This window comes from Drosophila subpulchrella, unplaced genomic scaffold (assembly GCF_014743375.2).
Source record: "Drosophila subpulchrella strain 33 F10 #4 breed RU33 unplaced genomic scaffold, RU_Dsub_v1.1 Primary Assembly Seq50, whole genome shotgun sequence".
Classification (NCBI taxonomy): domain Eukaryota; kingdom Metazoa; phylum Arthropoda; class Insecta; order Diptera; family Drosophilidae; genus Drosophila; species Drosophila subpulchrella.
In genome coordinates this window covers 144606-167317 of record NW_023665687.1, presented here as the reverse complement: position 1 = coordinate 167317, position 22712 = coordinate 144606, and the positions used below count along the sequence as shown (strand labels likewise).

At 35.8% G+C, this 22712-nt stretch overlaps 1 protein-coding gene across 4 annotated transcripts in view; it reads right to left on the bottom strand.

Moving 5' to 3' along the window:
• LOC119562471 (mitogen-activated protein kinase ERK-A) overlaps positions 1 to 22712 on the bottom strand; it is a 230536-nt gene that overhangs the window by 168809 nt on the left and 39015 nt on the right. For all 4 annotated transcript variants that reach the window (XM_037875663.1, XM_037875662.1, XM_037875664.1 and 1 more), the window contains exon 3: positions 2569 to 2695. In XM_037875663.1, the coding sequence (XP_037731591.1) occupies positions 2569 to 2695 (127 nt within the window). The remainder of the gene's footprint in view (positions 1 to 2568; positions 2696 to 22712) is intronic.

Below are 22712 nucleotides of genomic sequence, written 5' to 3'. Positions count from 1 at the left end.
GGAAAATTGCGTATTTTAATTTGTTTCTGAACTCCTTAATATTTAAAATGTGATAGTAATTATTTATTTATTTAATCCAATTTAAAGCACTAGCACTATTTGGGAATATTACAAACTGTAATAAGTTTAATGCAAAAAGCGATCTTTTGTGCTGCATAAGATGATCAGGTTGGGGGTAAATAAACTAATTCTCAAATATTAACAACAAGCGAAAAGAGAACCGTTTTACTTTGATCTGAAACTGCAACTGAACCTTTATTAGCAGATGAGAGATTACATGGGGTTGCTAACAGAGGATTAAACTAGTGTAAATATGTAGTCGATTATTAAATAAAATTATGTTTATATTATTGGGTACAAGAGAGAGAGACCAGCTAAGGGAAAGCTCGAGTTTGACCGAACACTATATAAAACAAGGAAGAACGCTATAGTCGAGTACCTCGACTATCAGATACCCGTTACTCAGCTTAAGGGACCAAAGGGGAATGGAGATATGCAAGCAGCAAAGCGTGATTGAAATGCGCCACCTACCGGCGGTAGACAGACTTAAGCGTTATGGGGGTTATAGTGGGCGTGGCAAATTTTTTTTGGATCAATCGATAGGTATTGAGGAGACCAATACATTTCAGTTAAAATTTTGTATCTACCATGAAAATTGTGGGCGCCACAGGATAAAGCGATTTGTGGGCGTTAGAGTGGGCGTGGCATTTTCGCGTAACAAACTTGCGCTGCGTACAAGGCTACGGAATCTAAATCTTAGATCCCAATTCTCTATCTTTAATAGTTTCCGAGATACCCACGTACATATTTACGATTTTTTGAAGTTTGGGGGCGGTTTGTGGGCGTGGCAAACTTTTTTTTGGGTCAATCGATAGGTATTGATGAGAACAATACATTTCAGTTAAAATTTGTATTCTAGCATCAAAACTGTAATAGCCACCGTTTCGGGCGATTTGTGGGCGTTAGAGTGGGCGTGGCACTCTGCTGAAACAAACTTGCGCTGCGTAAGAAGCTCAGGAATCTGCATCTCAATAGCCTAGCTTTTATAGTTTCCGAGATCTCAGCGACAGACGGACAGATGGACATGGCTAGATCGACTCGGCCAGTGATCCTGATCAAGAATATATATACTTTATGGGGTCGGAAACGCTTCCTTCTGCATGTTACATATTTTCCGACGAATCTAGTATACTCTGTTACTCTACGAGTAACGGGTATAATTAAAAACAAAACCAACAAACAAAACTAAAAAGGTAACGAAAGTAATATGAAACACAAAACCAGTTTAAAATTGTTTGTACTTTGTTTACGCTTACAGTTTGCTATAATAAAACTGTAACCCGATATTCATAAAATTAGTCATCTATTAAATATTATAAGTGGAATATAAAACCCAATTTTTTTGACCTATTCCAATATTCTAAGTGTATTCCTTCATCTTTTTATACCCGTTACTCGTAGAGTAAAAGAGTATACTAGATTCGTCGGAAAGTATGTAACATGCAGAAGGAAGCGTTTCCGACCCCATAATGTATATATATTCTTGATCAGGATCACTGGCCGAGTCGATCTAGCCATGTCCATCTGTCCGTCTGTCGCTGAGATCTCGGAAACTATAAAAGCTAGGCTATTGAGATTTGGCGTGCAGATTCCTGAGCTTCTTACGCAGCGCAAGTTTGTTTCAGCAGAGTGCCACGCCCACTCTAACGCCCACAAATCGCCCGAAACGGTGGCTATTACAGTTTTGATGCTAGAATAAAAATTTTAACTGAAATGTATTGTTCTCATCAATACCTATCGATTGACCCAAAAAAAGTTTACCACGCCCACAAGCCGCCCCCAAACTTCAAAAAATCGTAAATATGAACGTGGGTATCTCGGAAACTATTAAAGATAGAGAATTGGGATCTCAGATTTAGATTCCGTAGCCTTGTACGCAGCGCAAGTTTGTTACGCGAAAATGCCACGCCCACTCTAACGCCCACAAATCGCTTAATCCTGTGGCGCCCACAATTTTCATGGTAGATACAAAATTTTAACTGAAATGTATTGGTCTCGTCAACACCTATCGATTGATCCAAAAAAAATTTGCCACGCCCACTATAACGCCCATAACGCTTAAGTCTGTCTACCGCCGGTAGGTGGCGCATTTCAATCACGCTTTGCTGCTTGCATATCTCCATTTCCCTTTGGTCCCTTTAGCTGAGTAACGGGTATCTGATAGTCGAGGTACTCGACTATAGCGTTCTTCCTTGATTTACTTAAAAAATTGAATATTTCTGATATGCCAAAACTTGTTTTTGCAGAAGTATATTTACCAAATTTCAGATTTTACAGATTACAAACAAAAAAACTTAAAATCCGATGTCTACTAATTACTATATTAGAGTTAAAGTTGATTTCCATCATGGAAATTATGGGTTCTGAATTAAAAAAGAGATCATCCAAAGAAATCATTCCCTCTGGGCAAGTAATTTTTGCTTTTTGTTTTTGATTTTATAAGAAAAACTACTCTTGTTATGGATTTGGTAAATTTTAATTTGCAAGCTTTTTAATATTTATAGTTACGTTTTCATGTTTAAATCTTGTCAATATGGTTATTTCTCTAAGCGTCCTTTGACAATAAGTTTGATGCTCAAACGGCGAAATTTTTTTTATTGCAACTCTTTGGCTAGTTGTCGTATCATCGGCAGACCTAAAAAAAGGATAAAAACCGGTTAATAACGAGTATTAATTAAATGTTTAAAAAAAGATCTATTTAAAGGTAAATCGGCTATAGAAAGCAAATTAATATCAAGGATGTAGTTGGGTCAGACTCCTGCAGCACGAAACATAAGACTTGATGTTATTTTGAAAAATAATTTAATATAGTTTATAACTTTAAGGATATAGGTATATAATTTTAACAATGCCTTAGTGCAGGGGTCGGCAGCGGCCTATCTAGTGAGTATAGGGAAGTGTTCTGCCCATCCTCTGCTCGCTCACGTATAACGTAGATGTTCGTATGACTTCGGCAAGGGTCTTCGGGTCTTTTTTCTATCAGCTTCGGCGCGCTTTTTTTGCTGCTGCGGCAAGGATTCTCAGTGCAAAACAGAGAATCGTCAGGCTTCAGAGGGCTGCGCGCCAACTTCGTGTTTTTACACTCACACTAACGCAAGGCAAACTTGTGATGGTATGTGTGTAATGTTACTCCACGAAACAGCCAATAAAATAAACAACCCGAATTCCAGCGATATGGTCTGTTGCAATTTTTAAAACGAAAAGGTAACGTGCAAATGTTTTGGATTAAGCTTATTTTAATGTCGCTGTATGATTTGAAAATGTATTAAAAGTGTATTGAGAAGAAGAAAAACCAATGGAAGTGGCGCTCGTGAAAGAATATGTCTATATTATCGTTGAAAAGGTGGCATTTCGAACTGAAAATCAAGCATAAAATCATTTTATTTTATTGAGTTCCTTAGTTAAAGCAAATAAATAATGCATATATTTACTATTCTAAGAACTCATAATACCGTGTAAGCGCTTGAGCTGCTGGGCTGACTATCGCTCTGCTGGCCTAAATTGAAATCTACATTACTAAGCGACTCGATTTCCAGATCATCTTATTAATATCGCTTGCCTAAACTAAAACTACCTACATTCGATGGAATTCAATTATGAAAAATCATGCGCGCGATTAGAAGCTAGGGCTTGGCTTCAGATTGTCAAGTTTAGTTCATAAAAGTGGATCCAGAAACTAAAAGCAATCACGATGAGCAGCAAAATTACAATAAACTGCCTCCATGGGACGATTGTTGCAACATCTTTACATGTCGATGCCAATTTCTTGAAACACAGAGAGCGCTCGAAAGCACAATTTAATGGTGTGCCGCATGCAGTATACAGATCATATACTCTCTTGTCAATTGTTTGCAAACTTATTGCTCCAACAACGTCGAGAGTGTGTAAACCAATCTGGGATGTGTATTAATTGCTTAAGGACAACTCATCGCGTTTAAGAATGTCAGTCTAGATAAACACGCAAGACATGTAGAGGAAAGCACCACTCATTGCTGAATAAATCCGAAGTGACAGGGGAAGTCCCGTCAATTTCACATTTTGAGATAGAGCAACATGCTTCTGGCAGTAACTATGGGGTGTCTGCTGATCCTTTTTCTTGCAATCAGGTCTCTTTACTATCTGTCCGAGCTACATAAGGACAAGTATCCTCTTGGCGCAGTTACTCTTACATCTTATCTGTATGTAGACGTCCTTGTGACCGGCGCAAACAGTTTAGAGGAGTTGCAACGCAAAAAGAATGAACTTAACAACCTCCTATCAACCAATGGACTCCTAAGATCAGCAGAAATACAACCAAATAAGCTTAACGTCAATGGAAGAACGGAAACCACCGACACTTTGGGCATTGCATAGCAACATACGTCAGATAAATAAGTACTTCACAATCAATTCAATGCAACAGAATCAATGTTGATGTACTGTTCTATCATTCGATTTTTAGAATTTTGTATCTCTAAGATATAGTCCGATGTAAAATTTTCCTGCGGGATCTTACACTAAAAGCCATGTTTAAGCAAAATATGGCAGGAATTAGAAGATATGGCACAGCTGACGTGTCCAAAATACGTCTTCACATCAAAGTCAATCTTTTTTAAAATTTACGGCTTATCGCAACCATTAGAAGTGCGTACGAAACGGCAAAATTTGCAAGCAATTTCATATCTCACCAACAGTTGCGGATACCGTTATAAGCAATTGTTTACATTATCATCGGATCCTATGAATTGTTTATTACATATACCGCTTTTTTAATGGTCAAGGTCAACCGCCAGTTGAAACCAGTTGACGTTCTTCTTATCCCAAGCTCAGAATTACGCTGTTTTTTTTTGGATCATCGTCGCTCATGTGCAGTACGTAACATTTCCAGGTGACATTATCGACTTGCAGGAAAAGAAAAGAGTACATTTGGGATTACAAAACCTCACACACTTCCTTTAAGATATGAAAGTTACAATAAGAACTTTACTTATCTTTATAGTGGGAGAAAGTCTGGAAAACGCACATTTACCCCGAGACTCAAAACATCCATTCCTGTATCTCAGCGAATCCAACATCGCATTCGCAGGCATTCCTTCTTTGCGTTGTAACATTCAAACGACACAGAATATAATAAAATCCTGATTATTTTGGGCTACGAATCTTAGAAACCCTGTTCTGATTTGTATTATTGACAGACCTCGCAGGTAGTGAGCTGTAGCTTATTGACTGGTTATTTTGATTGTTCCGACTGTGTTGGGGATTATTCAAAAGGTTATTTCGATGCTGGTTATTGAATGGGTTAAACCTTTGTGTATAACAGTTTTTGTAATTTGAATTTTGCTTTAGAACGCTTGTCTTGTCTTGTTGAGTGTTGGGAAATGTACTCCCTTTTTGTACCTTGAAGTAAGAGATATTAGCCAGAAATAAATACCCAGGTAAGGATACAGGTATATAATTTTGACAATGCCTTTGTGGAATGCTAATGTTACTCCCCGAAACAGCCAATAAAATAAACAACCCGAATTCCACTGATTCGGTCTGGTGCAATTTTTAAAACGAAAAGTTAACGTGCAAATGTGTTGGATTAAGCTTATTTTATTTTATTCTTATTTTTATTTTTATTATTTTTATTATTTTTATTATTATTTATTTTTATTTATGATTTGGAAATGTATAAAGGGGGTCCACCTGTGTAATACTTTTAAAAAATCGTTTTTTTTATTGCAAATTTTCAATCTATAACATGTCAAAAAACGTTGTGTAAAAGGATTAGTGTGAAACCAGCTTAGTTTGTTAGCTGCTGGGCCAGGAAGCGTTAGCGTCCGGTTTGGCCGCCCACCGCTGCACAATGGGGAATTTGCCCACTTTTTGTGGAATTAATTAATAACCTAAAAACGAAGCAACATTTAAAAGATTTGTTTTTAGAATTAAGTATATTAAATTTAAAGGAAGTAAATTAAAATAAGATAGGCGTGGTCCCGCCTGTTTTAAAAAAAAATTTTTTTTTTCTTGTCAATCATAAAAAAATTTTTTTTCTTGATTTCTTTTTATTTCACATTTTTTTTAGTGAATTTGTAATTTCTTGTATTTTTATCACTATAATTCTTAACATAAATACTAAAATCCTATGTTGATATAAGTAAGTGAAATGATGTTGTAAAATAATTCTAAAATAAACGTTATTTAATAAAAAATATAGTTGAACACTGTTTCTTTTAAGATAACATCGAAACTGGCATTTACCAGACAAAAATGGGAGAAATATACCGTATTAGGTAGAGGTCTTTAAAGCTACATTTTAGAGAAAGTGCGCAAAAGTGCACTTTTATACTAACCGAGCTCAATGAGAATTAAATACTCTACAAGATAAAAAAGGTTTCAGAGGTGGAAACAGCTGGAATCACTTTGTAGCTCTATTTAAAAATTCAAATTAACTTAAAGATTTTGTTTTTTTTGAGGTTAGAACTAGAACACGAATATACGAGCACCACAATTAATAAATACAATATTAAGGTCACAAACACTAGTTACAAGTCCCTCTGATTGGATGGTATTTCTAAAATCTCAGAGCTATGTTTAGTTTTACACTTTTTGACAATTTAAACTACTAAGACTAATAGGCGCTTTACCAACGCTGCCACCTCGTTGAAATAAAAACAGGCTTTAACAGCTGATAACTTAACAGTGGTGCGCACTGTTAAACTTTTCTGTTAAAACCATTAGATATTGATGTTATCCTGATGCATTCTGATAAACAAAACCTATTTTTAACGACTTTTAAAAAATGGGTTTTGGCCAAAAAATGTGGTCAAATTCCCCATAGTGCGCTGTACTCGACGCGGGCGGTTTTTCTCGAATCCGTGTTTTTCAAGGTGGTGTGCAGGATTGCGCAAAATCTATTCGATGAATCAAGCTGAAATTTTGAGGGGTCAATTTGAATGTATAATCCGAGGTACTGACGTAGAGGTTTCTTATACAAATTTTTCCAAATTGTTTTTCACACTTTAATATCTTATAAAAAACTGTTAAAAACGAATTTTGTCTTCCCAAAGTACGCCATTTTGACAATTTTCAAAAATTTACGAAATCCCTACGTCTGTACCTCGGCAACTTGATTACGAATAACGGAGTATTTTCGTTTTTTGTTTCAGACGACTTATGTGTGGTGTATCCTGCCCACCGTTTAGGTCCGTAAATTTGGGAAAGCTTCCAGCTTCGGTCACCAGTACACTTTCTTGGTAAAGCTGTTGTACATAAAAATATATAAACTTAAATAATAAACTAACAAAATAAAAAATAATTATTCAAAAACTTGAATGGTTAACTTACACGAAATATCCGAAAAAGCGATTGAAAATCGACATGAACCCCCTTAAAAGCGTATTGAGAAGACGAGGGACCAATGGAAGTGGCGCTCGTGAAACAGTATGTCTAAATTATCGTTAACAAGAAAGGAAGTTAACTTCGGCAAGCCGAAGCTTATATACCCTTGCAGCTATAATTATTAAATTTAAAAACACAAAAAATTATATATCCAATAGTATAAGATAATATGTCAAAAAACACCGAAGCTATAATTTGTTTCATATTATTTTCCTACCAATTTTCCGATCGTTCCTATGGCAGCTATATGATATAGTCGTCCGATTTTGATAAAATTATATTCGAAATTCAGAACTAATTAAAAAATGTTATTTCCAAGCGTAGGATGTTATATGTTAAAAAACACCGAAGCTATAATTTGTTTCATATTATTTTCCTACCAATTTTCCGATCGTTCCTATGGCAGCTATATGATATAGTCGTCCGATTTTGATAAAATTAAATTCGAAATTCAGAACTAATTAAAAAATGTTATTTCCAAGCGTTGGAGGTTATATGTTGAAAGACACCGAAGCTATAATTTGTTTCATATTATTTTTCCAAAAATTTTCCGATCGTTCCTATGGCAGCTATATGATATAGTCGTCCGATTTTGATAAAATTAAATTCGAAATTCAGAATGAATTAAAAAATGTTATTTACAAGCGTAGGAGGTTATATGTAAAAAAAACACAGAAGTTATAATTTGTTTCATATTATTTTCCCACCGATTTTACGATCGTTCCTATGGCAGCTATATGATATAGTCGTCCGATTTTGATAAAATTTAATTCAAAAAAAATTCAGAGCTAATTAAAAATTTGATTTCCAATTTTACGATCGTTCCTTTGGCAGCTATATGATATAGTCGTCCGATTTTGATAAAATTAAATTCGAAATTCAGAATGAATTAAAAAATGTTATTTACAAGCGTAGGAGGTTATATGTAAAAAAACACAGAAGTTATAATTTGTTTCATATTATTTTTCCACCGATTTTACGATCGTTCCTATGGCAGCTATATGATATAGTCGTCCGATTTTGATAAAATTTAATTCGAAATTCAGAACTATTTAAAAAATGTTATTTCCAAGCGTAGGAGGTTATATGTTGAAAAACACCGAAGCTATAGTTTGTTTCATATTATTTTTCCACCAATTTTCCGATCGTTCCTATGGCAGCTATATGATATAGGTGTCCGATTTTGATAAAATTTAATTCGAAATTCAAAACTAATTTAAAAAAATGTCATTTCCAAGCTTAAGAGGTTTTATGTTAAAAAAAAACACCGAAGCTATAATTTGTTTCATATTATTTTCCCACCAATTTTCCGATCGTCCCTATGGCAGCTATATGATATAGTCGTCCGATTTTGATAAAATTAAATTAAAAAAAAATTAAGAGCTAATTAAAAATTTTATTTCCAATTTTACGATCGTGCCTTTGGCAGCTATATGATATAGTCGTCCGATTTTGATAAAATTAAATTCGAAATTCAGAACGAATTAAAAAATGTTATTTACAAGCGTAGGAGGTTATATGTAAAAAAACACAGAAGTTATAATTTGTTTCATATTATTTTCCCACCGATTTTACGATCGTTCCTATGGCAGCTATATGATATAGTCGTCCGATTTTGATAAAATTTAATTCGAAATTCAGAACTAATTAAAAAATGTTATTTCCAAGCGTAGGAGGTTATATGTTGAAAAACACCGAAGCTATAGTTTGTTTCATATTATTTTTCCACCAATTTTCCGATCGTTCCTATGGCAGCTATATGATATAGGCGTCCGATTTCGATAAAATTTAATTCGAAATTCAAAACTAATTACAAAATGTTATTTCCAAGCTTAGGAGGTTATAAGCTAAAAAACACCAAAGATATAATTTTTTAAAATTTTTTTCTTCCGATTATTCCAATGGGAGCTATAAGATATAGTTGTCCGATCTGGCTGGTTCCGACTGATATACTACCTGCAAAAGATATAAGACTTTTGGGAAAGTTTCAGCCCGATAGCTTTAAAACTGAGAGACTAGTTTGCGTAGAAACGGTCAGACAGACGGACAGGCGGACATGTCTAGATCGACTCGTCTAGTCATGCTGATCAAGAATATATATACTTTATGGGGTCGGAAACGTCTCCTTCATTGCGTTGCAAACTTCTGACTGAAATCAATATACCCTCTGCAAGGGTATAAAAAAATGGCCACATTTACCTGTTCCAAACATTGCCTGAACATTTGAACTTTTTTTGTGCGTATCCAAACTCTATTTGACACTTTCTAAAATTTACTTTTTCGGCACGCTACAATAGAAAATGATCGTGTGTGTAAGATCTTAAATATTTTTCTGAAGCGGGCCGAAAAAATAAGTTTTAGAAGTGCTTTTTCGAATGTAAAATTATTTTTCGTCACAAACATTTGTATGTTAACCGCACCGGTCGTCACTATTTTTTTACCTCGTTAAGAGGTGTTTTTGTTTGATACAATTGGTATACAAAAATATCGATATTTTGAAATATAATCAACAACCAGAAATGTGAGTCGTTTAACGTTCCTTGTGGTTTTAATTGTAAATTGGTAAATATACTACAGAAAGGTCGGAAAACCAACTAAAATTGATTAAATTAACAAAAATAAATATTTTTTAGGTATTAGGAGTACTTTTGAAGTCCGATTTATTGACTTTGATGTGTCCCAACTTAAAGACCTTATCTACAAATTTTCCAGTTTTGGCACAATAAGAAAAATATTTTGTGTCTTCTTAGAAAAAACTATTTTGGTTTGTTTTTTTCGAGCGTAAGCCTAGATATCACACCGCTCAATAAGTTCCCGGCCTAACAAGGAAAAACACTTTTTTTTTTGAAAATTTTGTTTTATTCATCAATATAGTTTCCATCTACGGCTATACACTCAGCCCAGCGCTTCTCCAACCTTTCTATGCCATTTTTGTAGAAAGATGAACTTTTACCCTCAAAATAGGTCTCAGTATCGACAATCACCTCTTCATTTGATCGATATCTCTTGCCTTGGAGGTGCTTTTTGAGATCTGAAAAAAGCCAGTAGTCACTGGGGGCCATATCTGAAGAATAAAGTGGGTGCGGCAGAAGTTCGAACCTCAATTCACTCAATTTCACCATTGTTGCCATAGACTTGTGGCATGGTGCATTATCCTGGTGAAACAGTGGTTTCTTCTTGGCCATATGTGGACGTTTTTCCTTGATAACGCGATCCAATCGATCCAGCAGTTTTATATAATATTCGCTGTTTATTGTTTTACCTTTTTCCAGGTAGTCTATAAATAAAATCCCATGTGCATCCCAAAATACAGAAGCCATAACCTTACCCGCCGATATTTGTGTTTTGGGACGCTTCGGACGGCTTTCACCGGCTACCACCCACTCAGAAGACTGACGACTGGATTCTGAAGTATAGTGGTGTATCCAGGTTTCATCGATGGTTACGTAACGGCGAAAAAATTTGTCCTATTGCGCTTCAACATGCTTAAACACGTCTCGGAAGCATCGATGCGTTGTTGCTTTTGGTCCGGTGTTAGCAATCGCGGCACCCACTTCGAGCAGAGCTTTCTCATGTCCAAATGTTCATGTAATATCGTAAACACACTGCCTTCCGATATCTTTGAGGCATCAGCTATCTCCTTTAATTTCAATTTGCGATCGGCCAATACCATTTTTCGGATTTTTGCCACATTTTCTGGCGTAACTGCTGTTTTTGGGCGACCACTGCGTTCAGCGTCTTTGGTGTCCACACGACCACGTTTAAATTCATTGTACCAATCTTTGATGGTTGATTTTCCCGGAGAAGAATCTGGGTAATGTTTATCAAGCCAAGCTTTTGCTTCTACTGTATTTTTTCCTATCAAAAAACAGTGCTTAATCAGGACACGAAACTCCTTTTTTTCCATATTGTAGAAAAACCCAAAGGTTGTATTACTTAAAAATTTGTAACTTAAAAGCACGTGGTCACAGAGTTGTATAATTTTTACACAGAGCTTATAATAATCGACACTTTCGATAAAAAATATCTATATTTCCTTACTACTGGTCCTTATATGTCGGGCCGCGAACTAATTGAGCGATGCGATAAATTAAACCGTTCGCTGCAGATAAGTAAGAAAGCACTTACCTCAACGGGTGATGAAACGACGAAGTAAACATTTGTGAAAGGCATGCTAAGCTATTGAATCATATTACATACGCCAATTATCCAATACTGATGTGGCACGATAATTGCAGCTGATTTGCGTACAATGCGTGTACGATCTCGGTATAATTGCAAAATATTGATTATTATTTGGTTATAACTATTTAATGACTAGTCCGATCTTAATCATTATTGTATATTGATAATAAAAACAAAAGTTATTTTAGATTTTTACGAATCTAGTATACCCTTTTAATCTACGACTAACGGGTATAAAGATTGCACCCATCAGACAATAGGTTACTTGGACGGCCCGCAAGTGGTAGAATCTTTCCAGACTAAGAGGCATGACTGCCATACTGCACAATTTTTGTAATAGGGTATTTTTCTATTATACTACTTGATAAATTTACTATGAGTGAAAGTGAATGCAGCTTCCATTAACATGCTCCAAAGTTCAAGGGTTTGCTGCTTCAAAGGAGAAACGAGTGTTTTGGCTGTGATAAGTGTCAATGCGACCATTCCATCTCTAAGGGTTAAACGGAAGAAAACGCACGTAGTTCGATTCTTCCTAGTTTGTTGAATATGTAGTTTAGTATTTTCAGTTGCTAGTGTCATCGCAATAAGTTTGCCTCTGCACAGCCAGCTTCGAATGAAGTTTTGAGTCCCAGACCATGTCCAGTAGCCACTGCTTTCTGTACAGATTCTTCAAATGGAGCACCACAGGCTTCAAAAACAGTGGTGCCCATTTTTGGGGCTAGAAAAAAGTGGTCAATACCTACCGATTGACCTAAAAAAAGGTTTCCACGTTAACCTTTTCGCCCATAACGCTAAAAGTTGTCTTTTGCCAATATTCTTAAAGATTTGTATAAGTGTAAATTGAATTTCATTTCCTTTATCAATACTTATCGATCTACCTATATATTGTTCAGTTCGGCTATTCACTAAGAAGGTATGACTCTATGCCATGTCGAAATAAGTCGCTTTGCTGCTGGCAGATTTCCATATTCCTTGCGCTTCCTTTGGTGAGTAACGAACCTAACCAAACAAGTATAAATGTTTATGTATTTACACGTCCCTGTCGAAATGTTGTTGTACTTCTCTCTTGTTCCACATGAAGTAGTTAATAAATAAAAGACGCGAATTCTTTAAAACAAAAGTGAACAACACTTTACACAAATACCAAGATTTTTTAATACCTTCAGATATGTTAAAAATGATCCACACAAACTATAGAAGCTATTACTCTTTTTCTTAAGAACCCAGAGATCCACAAAATCTAAAGATAAAAAGTTAGTTTGGCTTAGAATCCGCGGATCATCCTTAGCCAAGTTACATTTTGTAAAACTTAGTAAAAATTTTAATAATATTTTATATATTGAAATCAATTTTGATTATTGTGGTCCAATTAACTGCTACCTTAACATACCCTATTTGTAGATCTCATTACAATGCAATTTATAAATTTCAAGCTGGGAAAACCTGAACAGCATTTTCAGACTTTCTTTAGTCAATTCTGACCCAACCCAATGAAAGTCAGCCGATTTATCGACAAGGAAAGGTCAATTGTTAATGATAAACTTGTGGATTTTGAAAATCAACAAAATTTTTTAAAGATGTTTCGATTGGTACTTAATATGGTCTTTAGATATTTTTTTTGTGTGAAAATACAAAACAAGGTTTTTAATGTATTGATGGACGTTGATGCACTACGAGCAGTACAAACAAGTGGCCCAACGACACCAAGCACGTGCTTGTTACGCGCGGGGCCCTTTTATCAATTTGGGCAAAAATACGAGTTCGCGAGGAAGATACAATAAACAAATAGAGACGGAACACAAATGAAAATAAAAGAAGCATCTAAGAAAGAAGCAAATGAGTTAAAATATTAGTTTTTAATACCGGGATAGAAGTTGAAGTGCAAAGTAAATGATAAAGGTTATTATAATTATTACATAGAACGCGAAAGGGCTCGTGCAGACAAAAATTAGATGTACATCGTGGCAAATTTAGGGGATAATAATTTCGTGTAAGTCTAACAGGAACATTGAAAGTTAGGCGGTTTACAAGTTCTACAGAATCAATATCACCTCTTATAAGATTTTGCATAAAAATAGTACCAAGCATTGTTCTACGATTTGCAAGGGTAGGTAAATTAAGCAATAGTAATCTACTCTGATAGGAAGGTAGCCTTACGTTTTGATCCCAGTTCAAACTACGAAGGGCAAAAAGAAGAAATTTTTTTTGTACCGACTCAATACGGTCAATGTGCACTTGATATTGTGGACTCCAAACTGAAGAACAGTATTCCAAAATAGGACGGACAAGGGAGGTAAATAATAATTTGGTTGTATAAGGGTCATCAAATTCTTTTGACCAACGCTTTATAAACCCAAGAACACTCATGGCCTTGCTGACAGTGGACATTATGTGGCAGTCAAATTTAAGTTTTGGGTCCAGAAGAACGCCTAAGTCATTAACTGAATATATGCGGTCGAGTGGCGTATTTTTAAGAGAGTAACTAACAAAAGTAGGAGTACCCCTATGAAAAGTCATAACGTTGCATTTAAGGCAGTTCAAATTTAAAAGGTTATACTCACACCATCCCTGAAAACAATCAATATCTGACTGTAAGTTGAAACTCGACGCTATATCATTATGTGATAAACAAAGCTTAACATCATCAGCATACATTAGTACACGAGAGTGTGTTATGATAGAGGGAAGATCGTTAATAAACAAAGTAAACAGCAAAGGGCCCAAATGACTACCCTGAGGCACTCCAGATGTCACATAGATCAGTTTTGAGGCAAAGTTCTTGAATATAACCCTCTGAGTCCTACCATTCAAATAACTTGAAATCCAAGTTAATAGATTACATGGAAACCCAAGCTGATTTAATTTAAATAAGAGAAGAGAGTGGTTGACAGAGTCAAAGGCCTTACTAAAATCTGTGTATATAACGTCAGTCTGCATTTTATTCTTAAATCCATTAATTACAATAGATGACAATTCCAGAAGATTGGTGGTGGTCGATCTTCGCTTAACAAAACCATGCTGACACGGTGATATTAGCGAGGAACATAAATTTTGCAAATGAGAAGTAATAATACGTTCAAATGCTTTAGGAATTGCCGACAATTTAGAAATACCTCTGTAACTCTGGGCATCCGCCTTCGCACCCTTTTTGTGAAGTGGAATGATAAAAGAGTCCTTCCAGATAGTAGGAAAAACTGACGATGAAATAGACAAATTAAAAAGTTTAAGAATCGGTTTACATATGGTTGACGCACAAAACTTAAGCACACACCCGGGGAGTCCATCAGGACCGGGAGAATAAATTGGCGTTGTTTTTTCTAAGTCTCTTACGAGAGAAATTTCCGTAATTTCAGGGGTAAAGATACAATTTGCCTTATTTAAGGGATTAGGGTAGTTAGAATTTGACCAAGCAGCCGAACTATAAGTAGTTTGGAAAAACTCGGCAAATAAATCAGCAATTTCAGAATCCGTCGATGCCTCCATCGTACCGATGAAGGCAATGCTGACGACTTACGCTTGGCATTGACAAAGTTATAAAACTGCTTCGGATCATTTGAAAATTCAAATTTACATCGACTTAAATACATAGAATAGCAATGACTATTGAGAACATTAAAATCCGATCGAGCCACCACATATTTCGAAAAATCAGATGGCTTACCCGATTTCTTATACTTTTTATAAGTGTTTGTCTTAAGGTTTTTAAGTCTTTGAAGCGCATTGGTAAACCAAGGTGGCCTGTTTGTCTTTGAAGGAAACCTATCAGGAACGCATTCATTAAAAAAGGTATTTAACACTATATAGAAGTGTTCAGTGGCACTTTCAATATCCATACAATTGTACAATTCTGTCCAATTATATTGAGAAATCATGTCGTTAAGTTTTTTATAGTTACATTTTCGGAAACATCTCACTTTAGTTTGAGAAACTAAAGGAGAGAGGGTATCAACGCATGGGAGGCAGATTGTCAATTCCATTGTTGGATGATATCGGTCTTCAGGTACAACAAGAGCGTCAATTCTAGATACCGTGACTTCAGACGGGTCTGAAACAAACACGAGATCTAGTTGTCTATTTAATGAATTCCGTATAAAGCTTACTTGCTGTAACGATAATTCTAGAAGACCATCTACAAAATCATGGGCGGATAGAGGTATAGCGACTAGTGAGTCAGTAGGAGGAGACCAAGAAATATCCGGGAGATTAAAGTCACCCAAAACAATCAAAAGGTCACTGTTAGAAAGAAGGGATAGAACAGATTTTATCGCAGACAGGTGGTGCTCATAAATTATTATATCAGAGCCAGGTGGAATATAGGAACATGTAACAAATATTGAAAATGATTGCAAGGAAACTTTCACACTAACAAATTCAATTTCATTAGGAGTATCAGAGTGAATTCTCTCGGATGTTAGGCTAGTGCTAACGGCAATCAGCACACCGCCTCCCCTACGTGAGGAGCGATCGGTCCTATAGGCATTAAAATTGTTAGACAGAACTTCATTGTCAGATATCTCTGGTTTCAGCCAAGTTTCCGTAAAAGCCAAAATATCAGCAGTAAATGCAGAGGAGTCAGCATAAAGCTTGGGTAGCTTCATATTTAGTCCCCTAACATTTTGATAAGCCAAAAATAAACTTTTTAGTTTTTTGGCGCAGTGGAAGGTCTGTTATTTGTTCTCGGTTTATTGGGAACAAATTCTTTTATTACTAAATCATCATTAAGCCAAAAGCTTTCAGAAAGTAGTACCTTAAACACATCAGGCGGAGCAAATATTTTAAAAGACGATATACTACGAGCATAAGAAAATCTAAATTGTTCAACTGAAATATTCTCGGATGGGAATTTTTCACGAATAAATTCCAAAACATCCTCAGATGTGGTATCTGGGGTGAATCTCGAAACAAATAATTGTTTTCTATGTGGAACAACTGATAATTTCTTACGTCCCCCAGCAGCAGATTGCACCTCACTAAGCTGAGAGCCAGAAACAGTAACTTCTGTACCTATAGGTACGGTCGGCACCGTAGCCGGCACTGAAGGTTTCTTTACCACCCGACTTCGAGAAGCAGTGACTTCACCTGAAACAGCTGTATCCATAGGCGCAGTAGGTTCACTTACCACAGTGTTAACAGAGACTGCTGCAGCCACCAAGTTCGGATTTGGGGTGGATACCGTGACCGTATTAACTGCCGCTAAGCTGGTTTTTTTACGTTTAGGCGACTCAGTTAGTAATTTTTTATTATTAAATTGGGCACAAACGGAATTGAACCCCTCATTGAGCTGTTTAAAAGCACCAGAGAGATTCAAAAGGCTGTCTCGAGTCTGCTTCATAAAGCCGCTCATCTCAACAACCATTTCCTTGCAGGATCCGCATGACCACATGAGTCCAGAATTCTGATCAATGAAGTCTTTGACTCTACCAGTAAATCCTGCGCATTTAACGTGCATCATCGATTCACAGAGCCAGCAGAAAATAAAAGGGTCTTTAGTTGAACACGAAAGAGTACAATTTTTCTTTGAGCAAACAAGAGCCATTTAAAGGAAATGAAATAAAATAAAGTAATATATGAAAAATACCTCAAGTAAATTTGGCACTGGGATCAAATTCCAAAACCACAAAGGCACAAAACACGAAAACAAATAAGAGCGCGAGATCGCGTATTATTTTAAATGTAAGAGAGCACGAGAGAATAAATCTTTTATCGATTGAGCGTTGCTTGTGGGACACTGACAACTTTACGCAGGAACAGTTACAATGTAAAGCAAGCAAGAGAGAGAGAGAGAGAGAGACAAGAGAATAGCACACTAAAAGTCTACCAGAAATTTGGCAGGTTCAGAGAGAGTTTAAGTTACAGTTGTAATATAGAGCGGGAGAGAGAGTGAAAATCAAAGAGTTTAGTGAGTATAAAATTACACTAACAAAGCTAGGAGATTAAACAAATCTAATATAAATGTTAAAATAACTATAATCACTGGGAGATCTAGTAAAAAACACTAAACACACTTACCCAGCGGTTAGACTGAGCTTTGTTAATAAACAAACACAAAACACTCGCAAAAAATCACAGAATAGACAAAAATTCAGAGCACAAGAGTAAACACAACCGTTCACAAGCGACGCTAAATCGATAGATAAAAATATATCTAATAATAATAAAAAACATAAACACATTCAGTAATTTTAAGTGAATCAATGCGTAACGTGTATTTGAGAGATCGATTTTTCATAATGGTTTATGAATATGATATGTGCTTTTCACATAAAATGAACATGTTCAATAAATAGAGTCAACTTTTGTTGTTTAAACATTAAAATGTCGCCAGATATTTGTTTATTTATGGCGTACACAAGAAGCTTATTGCTACTTCTACAACTATCTGGAGAGTCTAGCCATTTGCAATGTTTATACAGCAAGACTCTTATTAATTTATCTAACATTTTCATTTTATGTGAAATCATTCAACATATTCATCAAACCGCGATTAAAAATCGGTGTTCGAGTACTCGTTACGCATTGATTTTATTATAAATTTCTTAATGCATTCTTGTTTTATTGTTAGCGAAAACATTTTCAAAAACCTTGATATGTATTTTACACACTTTAAAAAAAATATCTGAAGAAAAGTCCGATTCGTTAGAAAACTTTTTTTTCAGCAATACAAATTTCATAACGCAAATTCAACGTTTCAACCTGTTTTAAAATCATTGCTTCACATCTTTTCCAGTTCGATCCCCTAGCAATATATCCTACAAAATATCGGCTTGAGGTCAATTCAATGGGTATATTGGTGCAAACAAAATCATCTACACATCTATTGAAGTAAGAATGACATTTCCTTATGATTTCCAAACGAAAAAAATTTCTTTGATTTTCTAGCCGACAGCGCTTTGTTACGACGCGTTAGTTAATTGCGACGTTAAGCCTTTTTTGTAGCAGAGCACACGAAAATCTACATTTTTGCGCTTCTGGCGTGGGCATACCCAAAATACTGATACTACTATCAAAATCAACATCATCTGGAAGTTCTAGGAGATTCCGGCTTAGCGTTAGGACTTAAGAGTTTAGCAAGTGCTCTCTAGTACTTGGCGCTCTGCAGCCTCTATAGCGATCGTTCAGATATAAGTCTATGAAATGCATTGGTGATCAGCTTCTTATTTCTATATATTAATTATATATTAATTAAAGTTCTATGTAAGCCCCAAGAAATTTGTGGGACCTTGTTGGATAGCTCTTTGGCGGACTTGGGACCAACAGTGAAGCATATCATGGAGGCGGAACTTGCTTTCTGCGTTGGTTCGTCTGGCAAATAAAGATTCCCCTCTGGATCAAGTTTGAGTATTTTTCTATGGATCCCTGGTATTATACATACCGCTAAGCAGCTGCTTCGACTTACTACTGTGGGCTAAAAGTAAGGTGTTTTTTTTTTTTTGATTTTCGTGTTCTTGTGCACTATGAATTCGTTCCATCCGGCCAAACTGTTAATACTAACTGTTTGCGTGAATAAATTCGTCTAAAAGAGCAATGAAGGACAGCAACAACTCTTGATTTTTGCATCACGATAATACACAGGCTCACATTTCGCTCGATCTCCAAAAATTCGACGCATATGGTTCCGCAACCACCGGAATCGCCTGATTCGGCTCCGTGTGGCTTCTGGCTGTTCCCAAAACTCAAGAGACCATTGCGGGGAACTCGTTTCGCTATACCGAAAGAAACTATTTGGCATATTTCGAGGATGTTTCGCTTTGGGATGAAATTGATTTAGAAGAATAAATAAAGATTTTACATTTTACAAACAAACATAGCTCAGGTGGACAACATCGCTCACATCCATCAGGATTTATAAATTCACCAGTAATTGATTTAGAATATTTTATTTGATGAACTATTTGGAATGTTTCGAGGATGTTTCGGTTGGGGATGAAACTGATTTAGAAGAATAAATAAAGATTTTACATTTTACAAACATTTCTCATGTGAACAACATCGCTTACATCCATCAAGATTTAGAAGTTCACGTTCTGGGCGATCATAATCTGTCGTCGCTGGTGTGGGTTCTGGATGAAAATACCTCACCTATGGTTCCCAGTCATATGCATCTGCCTCATGAAATTTTATTCATAGATGATCCTTTGAGTATGGGCTTAACTAAGGTTAATTATATATTCAATATGTTAAATAGGGTTTTAAAAGGAATAAAAATAAGGATTAGTGATAATCTACAGCTGTGTTTATTGAAATAGCAGTGCGACAGAAGCGAAACTATATAACGGTTTATTAGCATATTCCTTTTGGTTAGTTAATCGCTAGTACATTTTTTTTGTATAATTGATCATAGAGATACAAAACAAGCAAAAACCCCTTTAGATTTGTTCTGTTTTTGGGTTATTTTCTTATTTTTGCAAACGGGCACAACATTTTGGCTGTTCACTGAAATAGCAGTTTTTAATTTTCTTCCAGGAAAAGTCCCGAAAATGTAAAAAAAATTGGTGAAAATTGGGTTTAATAAAGACCATTATTATAAATTGAACCATAATACACTATAACTATGGAAAATAATTAACTTTAGTGGGTAGAGGACCTCATTGCTTCAAGGGGGAAAGGAAACAATGATTGAGCTTAGAAAGGAGGGCAAATTGTATCAATATATTCAGTGTCCCTAAAAATTTTCAGCCAATATGGTTTACAATGACATAAATTATGAACCGAAGCCCGAAAAACGTTATGCGATACGGAAAACCCCAATTGTAGAGGACGTACGCAAAGTGCGCTTCAGCAAAGCTTTTCCTTTAGCATCCCGTAAGACTATAAAAGCGGATCTGAGCTTGGGAATCTGTGATGGCACTGTTCTCCGAGGTCTGTTAGATGAAAATTTGAATGCTAGAAGTCCACGAAAGGAGCCGTTACTTGGTTAAAGACACCCCAAAGATATGTTGAAGTTTGCCAAATGCCACTTGAACTAGCCACTTTCAAAAGGTCGATTTATCCTTTGGACAGATGAGTCTTAGCTGGTGTTTTTTGGTGGAACAGGTTCAAAATAGTATTTTCGTCGACCACCAAACACCGAGTACCACCCAAACCATACGCTCAAGATCGTTACGCAGGTTGCCTTACAATCATGGTATTGGCATGTTTCTCTTACAGCGGTGTGGGCCCCGTACGTTCGATCGATGGGATTATGGACCAACATGATTACGTAAATATACTGAGAAACGTCATTCCGTCGTTTACTGATGATAAAATGTCCTTAATATGGACATTTCAGCAGGACAATGATCCTAAACACACCAGCAAATTGGCCAAGGAGTGGTTTAGCCAAAAACAAATTGACGTAATGCCGTGTCCAACACAGTCCCCGGATTTAAATCCGATTGAGAACTTATCGGGGGACATAAGCATTATGTTGCCAAGAAATCAGCGACTTCTAAACCGCAGCTTTGGCAAGTTGTGCAAGAGGAATGGGGTCAGATTTCCCGCAAACGTTGCGAGGACTTGATTGACTCCATGCCACGTAGGTGTTAGCCTGTAATAGCCAATAAAGGCTATACAACGACATATTGGGTCGTAATCAAATCGATATATAGTAGGATTAAGTTATTTCTGAGCCATATTAAATTTTATCATACATTTTTTTTTTAATGAACACCATAATTCAGTCTTTCTTTTTTGTTATTATCCATATTTTCTAAAATATTGAAGTATCCAACAGGAAAAAACAGCTAAATTATTTACAAATAAATAATTAAAACTGTTGTATCTAAGTTTTGTCCTAATGTTGTGTTTATATTAGTGTTTTTCGATTTCCCACGTGCAGGTCGTATGCACTGATTTTTCAATGAACAGCTGTACAATAAGAATGTGATGCCCATCACCAGCCCTTATCAGTATTGATTACTTGTCGTCGATTTTAAGCATATAAATCACGTGCGCCTATAATCTATATCAGTGCTAGCAGGTTAAATTCTGTTCGCAATGATATTTCGAGTTTTAATTGGGTGGATAACATCTTGTATGCTAATGTTGATATTTGGTATGAACATTTTATTTCTTCACTTCCTCCTGTTATAAGGTATGCTAAAAATTGAGTTCAAAATTTTTATAAAATATCCTGGTACACACGTGGACTAAGGAAACAACTAGAGAGAACGCCATGCCGTTACTCAAAAAAATAGCTTTTTAATGGATGATTCGATATAAACAATTTTTGGCGAGTAAATGGATATTAATAATATAAAATGTTTTTTTCAAGTTTTTGAGTAGGTCTCGAACAAAAGACCTGTAGTTTTCAGCCTTCGTGTTTCCGTGAAAAATAGATACACCCAGCTAAAAAGAATTCCAAGCAGCTGCTTTTACAAATGAAAGAAAAAAAACTATAAAGCAATGGGTAAACTATTTTAAAAGATTCTAATATGTTAATATTATATTTTGTTATGTTAACGGGAAACGATTTTATTAACAAATGAAACTAATATTTATATTTTTACTGCAATTTCGGTATACGTATTTTTAATAATTATAATTATTATATGTTTATTTATTAAAATAATTTTTTTTTATCTATATTTATAAAAACCTACAAATAAGATTGCCACGCCCACTCTAACGCTCACAACGTTAACGTCCGTCCACGCTGAGATCTCGTAAACTACAATAGCTAGAAAGTTGGGATTCGGCATGTAGATTCTTGAGCTTCTTGCGCAGCGCAAGTTTGTTTCAGCACTCTAAAATATACAGCACTCTAAATATATATACATATGTCTCGAAGCCAAGTTTTCGCCCACTCTAAAACCCGTTTAGCACCTGTTCGCATCAGACCGCCAGCACCTAGTGAGCTGCTCGTAGGTGTACCAACCGCACCTGCAGCGCCCTTGTGCGCTCTTACCTCTTTGCCTCTCTCTTCTCTTCTCATCTCGCTAAATCTGTCGCGTTATCTATTCAGCAAAAATACTTGTAAGCATATCCATATATCTCGAAGCCAAGTTTTCGGCAGCGACCAGTAAAAGCTCATAAACACGGCATATATATTTAATTAAACTCGTCGTGCGTTTAATTTTCGAAAATTTTAAAAGAGAGTTTCTTTTGATTATCAATACGTACCGAAA